The sequence below is a fragment of the Hypanus sabinus genome, chromosome 8 (assembly GCF_030144855.1).
Source record: "Hypanus sabinus isolate sHypSab1 chromosome 8, sHypSab1.hap1, whole genome shotgun sequence".
Taxonomy (NCBI): Eukaryota; Metazoa; Chordata; class Chondrichthyes; order Myliobatiformes; family Dasyatidae; genus Hypanus; species Hypanus sabinus.
The window spans coordinates 104,251,752-104,268,053 of NC_082713.1; the positions used below are offsets into that span (position 1 = coordinate 104,251,752).

The 16,302-nt window shown below is 41.4% G+C and overlaps 1 protein-coding gene across 1 annotated transcript in view; it reads right to left on the reverse strand.

Moving 5' to 3' along the window:
* Positions 1 to 15,984, reverse strand: part of LOC132397790 (chemokine-like protein TAFA-2) — a 130,732-nt gene extending 114,748 nt beyond the window's left edge. Inside the window, exon 1 of the mRNA XM_059976548.1 lies at positions 15,903 to 15,984. Within this exon, the coding sequence (XP_059832531.1) occupies positions 15,903 to 15,984 (82 nt within the window). The remainder of the gene's footprint in view (positions 1 to 15,902) is intronic.
* Positions 15,985 to 16,302: the final 318 nt, after the last annotated feature.

Genomic DNA, 16,302 nt, shown 5'->3' on the forward strand with positions numbered 1-16,302 from the left:
TGCCAAGGATGCGGCCTGGAAGGTGAGCACGCCTTCAGGGTGCCGGAGTTTCGTGGCTGTGGGGATGGGCTGATTCGAGGCCAGTACCGCTGAATGAGGCATCATGGGAGAACACGGAACATCGGGAGCTGCTGGCTGTGTGTCCAGGGACCTGAGCCCTCTGGGCGCAAAGCTTGCAAAAAACGATGCAACAGACATTTAACATTATAAATCAGTAAGTTGTTTTGTTATGTCTCCTCTCTCACTGGGAAACGGGACACCTCTTTTTCCCCTATTAGGGAGAGAGAGAGAGAGAGAGCCTGTGGTATGTTGAATGACCAGGTAAACGAGTAGTCTTTGGGGTACTGCAAATCTGTGTCTTTATTGATGCTTCGCTGCATTCTTGAGTGCTCGGTGGAGGGTGCCGATGCTTTTATTTTGCTGATGGGGGAGGGGGGATTGTTGCCTTGAAGCTGCTTGTGTGCGGGAGGGAGGGGAGCTGGGGGGGGGGCTTTGGGGTTCTAACACTTAACTGTCACTCATTCTTTGAGGCACTTCTCTGTTTTTGTGGATGTTTACGAAGAGAAAGAATTTCCAGATGTATATCGTATATATTTCCCAGTCATTAAATGCACCTTCGAAACCTATTGAAATAAAAGAGTCTTATGTCCTGGTGTATTTTATTAGTTCTTCTAAAGGATGTGAGAGTCATTGGCTAAGCAATCATTTATTGCCAATTCCCAAAAGCCTTTGAAATGTTATGCCATTTCAGAGCGTAGTTAAGAACGCACCTGTAGTCCTAGGATCTATCCTTAAAGGAAACGTTCAAATCATTGTCTCTCAGTTAAGCTTGAAATGTCACTCTGTGGTCATTCAAGGAGAATGGACCTTGGAACATCACCTGCCTTTGGTAAGGTGTTGCCATCTTGATTATCTGTGCACGGCTTTGTGAAATGGTGTGGATTACTCTGCACTTGCCAGAAAGTAATAAATTACTGGTTCCTTAATGTTGTTATAGCAGGGGGTGGTTGTGGGGATAAACTCCCACTCCCTATTAAATGGTCCCAATGATGTGCATCTCAAGTAGCCTCTGACAAGCAAGTCCAGCTCCTGGCCTTCACATGCAGCTTAGCTATTAAGCCCAGTGGAATCATTTCTGCTCCCAGGAGAGCGGGCAAAGGTGGGTCACAGTCACTTCGAGCAGATGGGGCTCATCTAGGAGAAGGAAAATTCTGATCTCAAACCTTGGCTGCCTTGCAGTTATACTCACTCATGGGGAAGGCTTCGGGAGAAAACCCCGAGGGAAACTCTGGAGCTGGAGTCCCTAAGGCAGTCCTACATTGAGTTCAATGCAGACTGGCAACTCCTGAAACACTGCTGGTGCCAAACTGTATCGGTCTCTGCCATTCATTTGGATTTATCAGCTGCGTGGAGAGGGGGAGCCTGCTGCGTGGGCAACTGCTTGCTCTCCATATTGTACTGCCCTGGCTTGCATGTCATGTAGACAGTCAGCTGTGACACAACACCCATGGTCAACCCCGACCAACAGAGGTCCTCAAACTAATTTACTGACCCAGAAGCAACTTAATCACACATCACTATTTCCCTGGTAATGCTGAGAAATGGATGTCCTTGTTTTCAGATGGAAATCTGCTTGCAGGAGTAATCAATTTTTCTGGTTTTTTTCTCTTGCGGTTTATTTTAAGCACCTTCAAGTTCACACGTGTCCATTAATGGGAAATTATTTTTTCACACTGGAAAATTGCAGCTAATGAACTGTCCCTGTCCACACCAATTACTGACCTTTCCAAATAAAAAGGCCCTCCTGTGCTGCAATTAATTGGAACATTTAGTAAATCTTCAATCAACGAGGCTTCTATTTACATGAACAGAGATGAGGAGGAATTTCTTCAGCCAGAGGGTGGTGAATCTGGGGAATTCATTGCCACGGACGACTACTCAGGCCGAGTCACTGGGTATATTTAAAGTGGAGGTTGAAAGGTTCTTGATTAATAAGGATGTCAAAGGTTATGGAGACGATGGATTGAGAGGGAAAGTAAATCAGCCAAGATGGAATGGAGGAACAGAGTTGATGGACTGAATGGCCCAATTCTGCTCTGATGTGTTATGGCTTCATATCTAAATGATAACCAGTGCAGCCTTGAAAATTTAAAGCACCTTCCAAGAAAGTCTAGTTTATCTGTGCCAAAATGAATAAGGTATAAATATTTTCTGATGACACTGGCTGGCGGCGTAGTGGCATCAGCGCTGGACTTCGGAGTGAAGGCTCCCGAGTTCGAATCCAGCCGGCTCCAAAAACCTGGAGAGGGATGGGTTCCGCCAGGTTTCAGATGCCCAAGACTTGCCGTACGATTGGCAAAAAGATCAAAAAGATCGGTGCAAAATGCTTGTCATGACGGCGCTCTGACGACTCCACCAGGAGTCTTGTTCTTCAAATATGAGTCTCGTATTATACAAATTATGTTGCTCCAGTTTCAAAATACACTTTTGTCATTGAAATCACATTCCATTTTCCTAATTAATGAATTTTGGTCTCCCAGTTTCAATATAAGGCAAAAAAAATCAAAGAACTTTATTTGATTTAATTAAGCTACAGTGACCCTACCAGCCCTTCAAGCCTCACCACCAGGCAACCCCTTGATATAACCCTGGCCTGATCACGGGACAATTTACAATGACCTATTAACGTACCAACCGGTACGTCTTTGGACTGTGGGAGGAAACCCGAGCACCTGGAGGAAACACTCTTCATCACAGGGAGAAGATACCAACTCTTTAGAGACAGCGGCAGGAATTGAACCCAGGTCGCTGGCACTGTAAAGTGTTGTGCTAACCACTATGCCACCTTGCAATCTGAAATAAAAACAGTTAATGCAGTAAATCCCAAACACAAGAAAATCTGCAGATACTGGAAATCCGAGCAACACACACAGAATGCTGGAGGAACTCAACAGGCCAGGCAGCATCTATGGAAAAGATGGAACAGTCGACATTTCAGGACGAGACCCTTCATCAGAACTGGAAAGAAGAATGAGAAGTCAGTGTAAGAAAGTGTGGGGTGGGTGAGGAAAAAGTTCAAAGTGTTCGGTGATTGGTGAAGCCTGCAGAATGGGAGGGGCTCAAGTGAAGAGGAGGGAAGTTGATAGGTGAAAGAGATGATGGACTGGAGAAGGGGGGGTCTGATGGAGAGGGTGGAAGACCATGTAAGAAAGAGAAGAGGGAGAAGCACCAGAGGGAGGTGGTGGGCAGGAAAGGAGATGAGGTGAGAGAGGGTAACAGGAACGGGAATGGTGAAGGGAGGCATTAACAGCAGTTCGAGCAATTGATGTTCATGCCATCAGGTTGGAGGCTATCCAAGTGGAATATGTGGCATTGCTCCTTCAACCTGAGTGTGGCCTCGTTGCAGCAGTAGAGGAGGCCATGGACGGACTTGTTAGTATGGAAATTGGACGGGGAATTGAAGTGGGTGGCTACTGGGAGATACCGCCTTTTCTGGCTCAGCAGTAATAGAGGGGGTGGGGTAATAGATAGAGGGGGTAGGGTCTAACTATAATGGATGATCAGATTAACTGCCTGGGGAGGTAGAAACTTTTAAGATGGTGTGAAGATGATGGTCAGTTAGGGGTGACCTGGTCAAGCCTGTTGCAAGCAGAGGGTGTGAGCCACTTGAAGTTGTAAATTTCAATGTGCAAGCTGGAAGACTACGATATACCCAGAAGGAAAGTGAACTGTGGTTCCTCTATCCTATATCAGACCTTGATATAACATCAAACAAAACACAGGCAGATAAGTTGTAGTGTGAGTGGGATGAATAATTAAAGAAACAGGTAACAGGAATCTTAGAGTCACCCCTGCAGAACACAGGAGCTGTATAAGGACTGGAATTGGTGCATTGCATCTGGTGTTCACAGTGTGATATCCTTTGTATTGCAAAAATAAACACAGATTGGGTGTCTGCTTGGTGGAGCATCTGTTTCAGTCCACTGGGGCAACTGTTGTCTTGCCTGCCATTTTTAACACTTGCAGGTGCAGCAGGTTGTCTAGAAAGCAAATGGACTGTCGGCCTTCATTGCTGGAGGAATTGAATTTATGAGCAGGGAGGTTATGCTGTAACTGTACTGAGTATTGGTGAGGCCGCACCTGGAGTACTGCGTGCAGGTTCTGGTCTCCTTACTTGAGGAAGGATATACTGGCTTTGGAGGCAATGCAGAGGATGTTCACCAGTTTGATTCCAGAGATGAGGGGGTTAGACTATGAGGAGAGATTGAATCACCTGGAACAGTACTCACTGGAATTCAGAAGAATGAGAGGAGATCTTATAGAATCATTTAAAATTATGAACGGGATAGATAAGATAGAGGGAGGAAAGTTGTTTCCACTGCGAGGTGAGTCTAGAACTAGGAGACACAGCCTCAAGATTTGTGGAGTAGATTTAGGATGGAGATGAGGAGGAACTGCTTTTCCCAGAGAGTGGTGAATCTGTGGAATTCTCTGCCCAATGAAGCAGTGGAGGCTACCTCAGTAAATATATTTAAGACAAAGTTGGATAGATTTTTGCATAGTAGAGCAATTAAGGGTAATGGAGAAAAGGTAGGTAGGTAGGTAGAGATGATCAGCCATGATCTTATTGAATGGAGGAGCAAGCTTGATGGCCAGATGGCCTCCTCCTGCTCCTGTTTCTTATGTTCATCTGACTCACACTCAGACCTATCTGCCTGTAATTCTGTGCATTGTTATAATGGGGCCTGAGGAACAACTCCCCATCTTCCATCTGGGCAATTTTAAGGTGATTGGAGGAAAGCAGAGGGAGGCATATTCTAGTGGTGCTTAGTATTGTGATTTCTGAATATTTACATAGATATTACTGTGTAGCTCTAACTGTTTTGTCACATACTCCGTGACAAGTTAAAGAACTAGCAGAAATGGAAAACACTTAGGAGTCTGGTACTGCTGTGAACTAATAGTGTTTATTAGTAACTACTCAATACAGTATTATAAATGCAGATATATTAAACAGGTTAGCAATTTTATATATATATATACACACACACAAACGTTTGTATATATATATATGTGTGGAAATACGAACAAGACTAGGCTCTTTCAAACCTAGGGGTGGATGGATAGAGTCTTACAATGATGAAGAGAGTGCAGTTCAGTTTGTTGAGTTGGAGAGAGAGGTGAGAGGTGAGCTGATGCTGTCGATCTTCCTGTTGTCTTCTGAAATCCTGTTGAAGTCATCGACTGTGAACACAACAAATACGACCATTCTTCAGTGATGGAATTATCACCCAGGCAAGGGTGGACACACAAATAATTCCCCACCAGTCACACCTTTTCACACTGCGAGAGCCACTGATCGATTTCGCCGAATCGAACCTGCAAAAACCCCACCTCCCTGTGGGTACAACAAAGCTCGTCCAGTGTCCAAAACTGCGTGTCTGTGTGTGTATCAGCGGACCTGGTACTTATCCCCACATGTTGAACCCCAGCTGTCCATCAACCTACTCCTCCCTCCTCTCTCTGTAAGAACTTACAGCCAGGCAAGTGTCCTTGTAGAAACGTCAACAAACTGCCGAGAAACCATAACATCAATCTTCCGAGCATTCTTCTCCTCTCTCTCTCTTAATAATAAAGTCTCTGCGCTGTACACTTCCCTCTCCCTCTTTCTTGTTAAGAGCACATTTCATAGGGTCAATTCTGAACCCCGTCACAGTTTAATGCTATTGTGGAGTGCCTTTGGGATGACACCAGTTGTAGATATTACTATTGGGTTAATGTATACCCGGTTCATGTTCCAAAGTCTTTCAATTTCCTCTTTTAATTCCTCTCTCCTGAGCCGAAAGTTGATCGGCCCTGTGGTGTTCACTTTCACCACACACGTCTTCTAGGCGAAGATTCAGAGATGAGGTCTTTGGATCCGCTTTTGGCACTTCTGTCGCTTTGCAGTTTTACAGGATGGGGTTTCTAGTCCCACACCCAGCCCTTTCCCTTTTGCAGTCAGGCTTGGAGTTCATGGCAAAGTTAGCCTGATGGTTGCAGGGTAATAACTGTTTCTGGACTGTTTGAAGGTTTGATTCTAAGTAAAGGGTTTTAGACCCAAATCAGTAACTGAGTTTCTCTTTCCACAGGTGCAGCCTAATTGGGTGTGTGTTTACAAAATTTTGGGTTTTATATACCTATCGTATTAAAGTCAAATGTTTCATCTATTATCCTCTTTGCTCCTGCGCACTCTCCAAAGTAATCAGCTAGTATTTATTCCTAAGAAATAATAGTTGTTATTAACTAATAATTATTATTATTTTCAATAGTTAGTAGTAATAATACTATTATTGCTTAGTAATAATAATGAGTATTTCAATTAACTATTAATAATGGTTAATAATAATCATTATAATCATTAATAAAAATAGCAAATACAAACGTACAAGCTGTCTTCAGGATATGAAAGCGTAACTAATGGATGTCTCCACATACAAACTCCCTAAATACTATTAAACACAGAAGTCCAATGTACATCCTGCAAACAGCAGAACAAGTTTTCTCTCTTCCTCGACTTTTAATCATTGTCCTTTCTTATCAGCCTTATGTGCTTTCAATGCCATCCATTAAAAACCAATTGAGATGTCATTAACATATTGAGTGATCTTTGTGTATTCTCTAACTTGTAGACAAAATCGGGTTACATCACAGCCTAGCATGGAAACACCATTGGCCAGGAATGAAAAAACCTGCAAAAATTAGTGGACATAGCCCAGTCCATCACAGGAAGAGCCTTCTCCACCATGAAACACAACTGGAAGGATAGCTGAAACAAGAAAGTAGCATCCATCATCAAGCCCCCACCATCCAGGCCATGCTCCCTACTTACCGTTGCCATCGGGAAGGAGGTACACGACCTCAGGTCCCACACCACCGGATTCAGGAACAGTTATTATCCTTCAACCATCAGGCTCCTGAACCAGCGTGAATAACTTCACTGAACTCAAATCTGAGCTGATTCCACTCGACAAGTTATATTTTCTGTATTACTCATTTGTATGTTTGTTTATTATTATTGTCGCATTTTTATTGTTTCTCAACTCAAGCTGGTAAAACCTTAGGTATGGGCATAGACAAGCACACTCATTTCTCAATTGCTGGGAACTTCCTGATTATTCCAGTGGTGTTTAGTATTGTGGTACCTGAAGATGTACATAGATACTACTGTGAGGCCCTAAGTGTTTAATGCTATTGTTGTGCCTTTGGGATTGACACCAGTTATAGATATTACTATTGGGACAATGTATACCCAGTTCATGTTTCAAAGTCTTTCAATTTCCTCTTTTAATTCAGCATATTTCTGGTATTTTTCACTTACTGATTTCACTTACTGGTTGTGTGTGTGTTTGGAATGGCGATACCTATTAAATAAGTTGTTCTTGTCTGCTAATCCTGTCTGCTATCCCCAGATGGTTATTATGGATTGTCCAATCTGTAATAACAGATCATAATGTAATTTGCAGGACTCAGACTCTAAAACTGGATCAGGCTTGTATTTATAGTAAGGTGTGGTTTCTTTTTGGAGTTTGCATTTTAAAGCATGGTTTTGAATGATGTTTGCCACTTGATTGTGCCTGTGTAAGTTATTATTGTTATTAGTATTATTATTACTGATTACAGAGTTTGTCTTCTCTTGTGCGTTGGTTGTGTGGCAGTCTAAGTAGCTTTTCATTGACTCTATTGTATTTCTTTGTTCAGCTGTGAATCCCTGCAAGGAAAACGAATCCCACCGTCGTATATGGGGACATACACATATTTTGATAATAAATTTACATTGAACTTTGAACATTAAAAATAAATTCACAGATATCTATAAAAACAGAAGCAAGAGACAGCTTATGTAAGAAAGAGTCGTAATCAACATATCTTCAGATTATGAAACAAGGGGAGATTCCTTACTGATAAGTCAATGGTTGGCCTACAGTTCGAAAATTCCCACAGGTGTTGAATTAATCCCAACAGAAAACGAAAATCAGAAAAGATGCTTGTGAAAAAAAAGCATTAATTACCATGAGAAAGGTTTCTTCTAAAAAACTTACTCAAATAGATGTAACTTTCAGAAGGATCTGTAAATTCACAGAATTGCTGAATACTTTCCTATTAGTATAGCCTACTTTTAGAAGCATTATGCTGGCCTTGGAGCACAGGCAATAGTTTTAAGAGCACTTCATGGTGTCAGTGATGTTTGTGAATGAAAGTTATTGAAATCTATTACACACTGGGCTCAGATCTTCTTGATGGCTTCCCACTTGGCATCTGCGAGTCACTGCTGCAGTGCCAGTGTGAACATTCCTACATTTCAACCATGCAGACTGAGTTAAATGTCGCTTCGCATGTTGAATTACCACCAGCACAAGAACTGATCGTTGGGCTGAAATGTAACTTTTAATGAAAGTGAGAGATTGCTTCATTTCTCCTTGTAATTAATGATCTGCTGCTGAGATTGTGGAAATAAACAGTTATAAACTATGCACTTGTGAGAATGCAATTTTGCTAGTGACGCATTATTTATGAAGGAGATTGAAGCTTTTTAATGTTGCATGCAAGAAGGAAACTCAGCCGAGCCTCAGCATCAAACAACGTATAAAAGTCAGGGCATAATTTCCACTGGAATAGCATTGTTCATATCTGAAGTCATTGATTGCCATTATTGGTAAATAGTTTACTAATAACTGTACTGAGGTACAGTGAAAAACTTCATTTTGCCTACCATCCACACAGATCATTTCATTACGACAGTGCATTGAGGTGGTACAAGGGAGAAGCAGTAACAGAATGCAGAATGAAGTGTTACAGTTAAAGTGAAAGTGCAGAGCAGGCAGACTATAAAAATACATCTTGAGATTCACTTTATCATATTGGAGGTCCATTCAAAAGACTTACTCTCATTAGTGAGAGAGAGAGCCCGTGGGATGTTGAAGAATTGGGATGAACAGTGGTTTTTGATTAACTCTTTGGGGGTTCTGCTATTGTTTGCATGGAGGGTGCTGGGCGGGCTTGATTATTTCTGTTGGAGCAAGTGAGGTGAGTGGGGAGAGTGGTGATATCACATATCATGTGTAAGAACGTGATTGGACAGAGTTTGGAGCATGCGCAGAAATGACAGAATGATCTAGAAGCATGGCAGTGTAAAACATGGTTGCTGTTTGCTGTTGTAAATAAAAGTTCTAGTTTTAATTCTTCCAGAACATGGTTTGTTCTTAGTAACCCATGGTATGTATAAAGAACACAACAGGGAGCATTACGGCTTTGCTGCTGCTGGTGCTTTGGAGGGGGGAGGGGGCTTTGGGGTTCTAACATTTTCCTGATATTCATTCTTCAGAGTTTTTCTTCTGTTTCATGGATGCCTGCGTAGAATAAGAAGTTCAGGCATAACTGTGTACATCCTCTGATTAAATGGAATAATTGAACAAGTCTTGTATTTTAACTCCCTTATTTATAAACTGAATACTTAGTCAGATTCTGTGGATTAGTATGCTCTCCTCAATCAAAATTCATTAAAATAAAAAATAATTTATGATGAATTTAAAATGTTCATATTTGACCAATAACAGCCAAAGAATACCACACAGAGGAAACATTAAAGATAGTCCTTTTCATTTGTACAGTGATGAAACCCTGTAGTAAAAACAGATTAGCTGTGTAGTTTGCTGTAAGGGTGTGGTTTAGTGTCCAGACGGTTTTGGTAGTGGTCATATAGATAAAGGAATACATTAATTAGTGCTGGGACAGAGTAATCAGAGCAGAGGGGAGAATCTGGATTAATTAAAATGTAGGTAGCAATGACATTAAATGTGGAGCATAATATTTATTGTCATCACCAGTTCATTCCAATTAATTAGTGAAAGCAAATTTGATGCATTTGCTTTATAGATTTTATTTCAAAAACAGGTATTTTTCCAAGCTACAAATCAAAAAGAAAACCTCAAACTGGAAGATTTAAATTGAAGTAGTACAAGCAGCTTTAAAGGAGCAGTATCACAGCACTATGCAAAAGTGTCATGCACCCTAGATTTTTATCTGGTTTCAGATGGTGTGGCCTCCACAGAGCCCTGGTCTCTACATCTTCGAGGCTGTCTGGGACTATCTGGAGAGACAGAAGCAAGCGGGACAGCCAGAGTCTGCTGAAGAATTGTGGCAGGTTCCCTGAGATGCTTGGAACAACCTACAAGCTGATTTTCTTATAAAACTGCACGACAGTGTAACTGAGAGAATGGAAGTTTTAAAGGCAAAGGATGGTCACACCAAATATTGATTTGATTTAGGTTTTGACTGCTCTTTATAGTAATTCTTGCGATCTTTAGAAACTTCTGATTCATTATTTTTGAGAGCATCTTCACGTCACAGAATTTTTCTTACATATCTAAAACTTCTGCACAGGTACAGCACGTGATTTATATTTCATTGCCACCTCTAGAACCACTTCAAATTCAAATTTAGATTTATACAGTTATCACATATACATTAAAACATAGGGGGATATCTGCTGTTTGCGTTAATGACCAATACAACCTAGGATATGCAGGAGTCCCCACACACCAACACAGCATACCCACAATATTCAGCAGGACAAAACAAGAAACAAAAGCAAATAAAAATGGCATCGCCTCAGATGTGTTGACAAAGACTAGGAGGTGAGGGGTGATAGTGGTCTATAAAATTGCAAGGGGCATAGACTGGGTGAAAGGACGCAGACTGCTTTTCAAGAGAGAGGATACGAAAACCAAAAAGGCATAAAGTTGAGAAGCAAGAGAATTCAAAGCTCATAGTAAATTTATTATCAAAGTACATATACGTCACCATGTACAACCCTGAGATTCATTTTCTTGTGGGCATACTCAGTAAATCCAGTAACCATAATAGAATCAATGAAAGACTGCAGCAACAGGGCTGACAACCAGTGTGCAAAAGACAACAAACTGTACAAATACAAAAGAAAAGAAATAACAATAATAATAAATAAATAAGCAATGAATATTGAGAGTATGAGCTGAAGAACCCGTGGGTTGGGGGAATAGCTCCGTGATGGGGCGAGTGAATTTGAAAGAGGCATCAGAGCAGCTTCTTCAGACAAAAGATGGTGTGGTTTTGGATCGAACTGCCAGAAATAGTGGCTGAGGCAGGCACAGTAACAACATTTAAAAGTAAGTACATGGGTGGAATGTGTTTAGAGGACTTTGGTCCAAACTCAGGCAGATGGGACTAGCTTGCTGGACAACACAGCTGGGCTGAAGGGCTTGCTCCCTGATGTGTGATTCTACGACTTTACAGAGTTACCCCGACTGACAGCACTCAATCCTGCTGCCTGGATTTTACCACAAGAGGTCAATTAACAGCAGATTCTCCCACCACCGTGAGAGGTCAATTAACAGCAGATTCTCCCACCACCGTGAGAGGTCGATTAACACCAGATTCTCCCACTACCACGAGAGGTCAATTAACACCAGATTCTCCCACCACCGGGAGAGGTCAATTAACACCAGATTCTCCCACCACCGCCGAGAGGTCAATTAACACCAGATTCTTCCTCTCACTGCCACAAGAGGTCAGTTACCAGCAGTCAATTTAATCTACCTACCCGCACATCTTCAAAGAGAAAAGTTCAAAGTCATTTTATTAACAAAGGACATAACAGTATATGACACCAAGTACCACACTGAGACACTTTTGGATGTGGAAGGGCACCAGAACATCTGGATGAAACCCACAAAACCACAGGGAGAGCATGCAAACCCCACACAGACAGTACTGGAGACCCGGGTGCCCGACATTACCAGCTGCCCTGCTGTGCCAGCATAACATGAACACAGCACTTGCCTGAGCTGAACTCTGCACTGCCTTCATTCCCCTCTGTCTCTGTGGAGATCCAACCTTAAGACTTAAGGAAGTGAAGCAAAGCTGTTAGAATTTCAAAACTGAAGCCTGGAAGACACTTCCTTCTCAAACATTAAATCAGTAAATGCTTCTACGGTCATTCTTTTCTGCTTTCTAGTTGGTCACAGCTGTCACCTTTGCTCTGATTTCATTTGGAAACTTGCTTAAACAGCCTTTCTGTACTGTAGCATACGTCATTATCTGGAAGTTTATCCAAATGAGGAAATTAGAATTAATCTAGCTTGCATGAGCTGATATAACTTGCCTGGACACCCAATAAAAGGAAATCTGCTTTTATCCTTCTTCAGTTCCTTTTCTGATTGCATTACACGGACTGTGACTTGCTCTGTCTCATCAGAAGCCAACTATCTACTCTGTCATTTATAACTAGTGGGTCCAAAGAATATTCTGCTAATTTACTTGACACTTTTCTCACATTTCTCTGATCACTAAGTGTAATATTAAGCTTCAAGCTTGTCAGGCCCTTTCCCTTCAAACAAAATTGCCTTCCAGAGATCCTGTCACCAATTCCAGGTGATGGAATAACAATATTATTGTGAAATTATATACGATGTTGTCACTTTTCATCATCGTTACTAACATCAACACAGTCATTCGACACAAAACAGGGACTCTAATCACCTTTCTTGACATTTAATACCGTTGTTATCTCCTGCAATTAACATTCCAGGGAGTTTGGAGGATGGGAATGAGATTGGGGTAGTGGACAGGGTGAATGGTTTTCGTTATAATCCAGGTTTAATTAGATCGGCTGCAATCTATTCTGTGCCAACGTGATCAGGTAAGATGTTAGGTACCGCACAGCAAATAATACAGATTTCCTTGAAGGCTCAAGTTGATGGAATATTTTCCACATGTCTGCTGAATGGAGCTCCATCAACAGCTCAGCACATCACAGACCAGCCTTCCCTCCATGAACTCGGCCAACACTTTAGTCTGCCTTAGTAAGGCACCCAGCATAATCAAAGACGTTCTTTTTTCTCCCTGTCCTATCAGGCAGAAGATACAAAAGCCTAAAAGCACGTACCACCAGGCTCAAGGACAGCTTCTATCCCAATATTATTGGATCTTGAATGGACCTCGTACAATAACATGGACTCCTGACCTCACAATCTGCCTCGCTCTGATCTTGCACTTAATTGTTTATCTGCACTGCACTTTCTCTGTAACTTTTGCATTATATTCTGTTATTGTTTGATTGTGACCCCACACACCCCTCCTACAAACTCTTCTCCCTCCTGCCGTCTGGGAAAAGACACCGAAGCATTCGGGCTCTCACGACCAGACTATGTAACAGTTTCTTCCCCCGAGCTGTCAGACTCCTCAATACCCAGAGCCTGGACTGACACCAACTTACTGCCCTATTATCTTGTTTATTATTTATTGTAATGCCTGCACTGTTTTGTGCACTTTATGCAGTCCTGGGTAGGTCTGTAGTCTGGTGTAGTTTTTTTTCTGTGTTGTTTTTGCATAGTCAGTCTAGTTTTTGTACTGTGTCATGTAACACCATGGTCCTGAAAAAATGTTGTCTCATTTTTACTATGTACTGTACCTGCGGTTATGGTCGAAATGACAATAAAAGTGACTTGACTAGTTCAAGCTTAATGCACTGTGTAACAATTTGATCTGCATGAAAGGTATGCAAGACCAGCTTTTCATTGTATCTTAGTACATGTGACAATAATTAACCAATAGCAATATCTTCCTGGAAAAGTAGCCTGACTGATTGGCGCATTATCCAACACTGTAACTAATTTCCCATCAACAGCACTGTTTTGTGCAAAGACTTCTTCAACAACAACCCCTAAAGAACTCCTGGGTCAGGATTAGCAGTTACGGACAGATTTATCAGCTGTCATATTTGAGAACATGCCACCAGTTCATTGATGATGGTTAACGTCTGGCCTTCCCAATGACACCAACATCCCATGAGAAGGTGCAACCACAGAATACAGGCACAAGAGGCTACAGAGATTCATAACATACTATCCAGCTGGAAAGGGCTGTGGGTCAAACCCCTGCAACAAGATGGGAAGGGCAGCAGTGAGAAAGGAGTCTGAGGTAATTGGTGGGCTGAGGAGGGGTGTAAGATAGCAGACAAGCTGTGCCAGATAGGGGAGTGGGTGTTGAGGTAGAGTTGGGAGACAGTGATGGGTGAATAATAAAGGAAGGCAGATAAAGAGAGAAAGAAAGAGGAAAATAGGGGAGAAGAACAGATAGGTGGAAATGACAGCAGCTGAAGATAGCAGAATCCCACAACTCCTTTCTGCCCTCTCACCCACCCCTATTCCATCCTCCACCTTTCCTTTCCTAGCAGACTCCATCACTGATTTAAGTTAATCAGTAGAAAGATTAGTGGGAGTTTGTAAAGAATCCATTAACAATCGATTGGAGTTAGGACCTTACAGCATGAAACAACGGCAGAGACAGATGTCCACAGTGCATTTCATGACTTGAAGATCCTTGTAGATCTAAGGACCAACACGTGGGAAATGGAATTAAACAAAAAAAATAATTTTCTGCTAGCATGTGTAAGAGAGGACAAATTGTATTGATCCTGTGTATCCTATGATACCCATTCTCTTCCACCAGGAAGGAGAGACCATCCAGGGCATACTGAAGGGCTTGTTTTTGTGCTATATATCCCTTTGATTCTATGAAAGGTGTTCAATGCCACCCATTGTATCTGTGCTGTCATTGTATCGGTACCCAGAGCAACTGCATTCCCCATAAATATTCCTGGGCTCCCCAGAGATTCTGCCATCACAGTGGCCATTTTACAATTAACTCTCCAACTTGTACATTCTTGGGGGGGTCTGAGGAAACTGAACAAAAGCTCATGAAAACACTGAAATGTACATAAAGAGCATAGAAGAGCACAACAGAGAAACGGCCTTTTGGGTCACCATGTCTGCCAACAATGGTGGTAACCTAATTAATCCCACATGTCTGCACATCATCTATATTCTTCCAAATGCCTCTTAGACCTTGTTGTTCTATCTGCATCACATGGCATTATGCTCCAGGACCCAAGTTAAGAAAAAACCTTGCCTCCCGAGTTTCCTTTAAACTTTCCTTCTCTCGCTTAATAGAGTTCTGCAAGATGATTAGAGTCATAGATGGAGTGGATAGTCTAAATCTGTTTTCCCAGGGTGAAAATGGCTAGTACAAGGAGAAATAATTTTATTGATTGGAGGGAGATAGAGTAGGGATGTCAGGTGGAAGATCCTTACACAGAGAGGAATAAGTTTGTGGAAAACTCTGTGAAGGGAGATGGTTGAGCAGATTCATTAGAGACATTTAAGAGACTCGTGGATGAAAGGAAAATGGAAGGTGATGAGGGAATGAAGTGTTAGGTTGAACCTGGAGTAGGCTAAAGGATTAGTACCACTCTGTGCGCTGAAGAGCCCGTACTATGCTGTAAAGGGTTAATGTGCTGTGTTCAATGTTATCATCCTTATTAGATCATGCTCAGTATCAGAATGTAGAAAGCTCACATTCCCTGATTCCTGTTGTCTCATCCTTCAAAACAAACACCTGGCAAAATAAATTGCCTATTTTTCTTTGTATTATTTGCCTATAAAGCATATTTGTGATATAGCAAAAACAAAAGTAACTTAAAATCTTTCAATACAACATGTAGAGCTGTGCCGATCATTTATAGTCATGTTTCTTCTCTTTCCATACTCTCAGCAACCAGGCTGAAGATTATAGAGGGAAAGAAGTTAATTCATATGGCTAAGATGATTACATTCTGATCAATATAATCAAGATTATATTTGGGCTTCAATAGATACTAAAGGCCTAACATACTTCAATCTTGTCAAAAGTAAATTGAACCTTTTTTCAAATAGCTGGGTAACTTATCAGTTTGTAACCTCAGTATTTTCATATAGAGAGTGCCAGCAAAAGAAGACAATACTAATCAAAATCAATGAAAGTTGACAATGTGAAATATTCCATACCTTTATGAGGGTTTGCAGCTGATATCAATTTTCCCCAAAGGGTTATCACAATTATGACAAATATCAGTGTCCTTTTAACCATCCTTGGAAAAAAAAGAGAGATTATTGTTTACAGTCTGTTTTATCTCCTGTAAAAATTGATTATTAATAAATTATTCATTAATAACAATAAATGCATATTCAACTTAATTTTAAAATTCTCATCCATGGATAAACAGCAAACATCAGACTTAAAGCTCATACGTAAAAAGTCTCCAAGAGCAGTGGTAAACTAAAGATGGAAAAACGTTAAAATGTAACAAAGACCCTCTAGCAAGCAATAAGGAAAGCGAAGATTAACCATGAAAGTAAACTGGCACAACATTTAAAAGCCACACACACACACACACAGTGCTGGAGG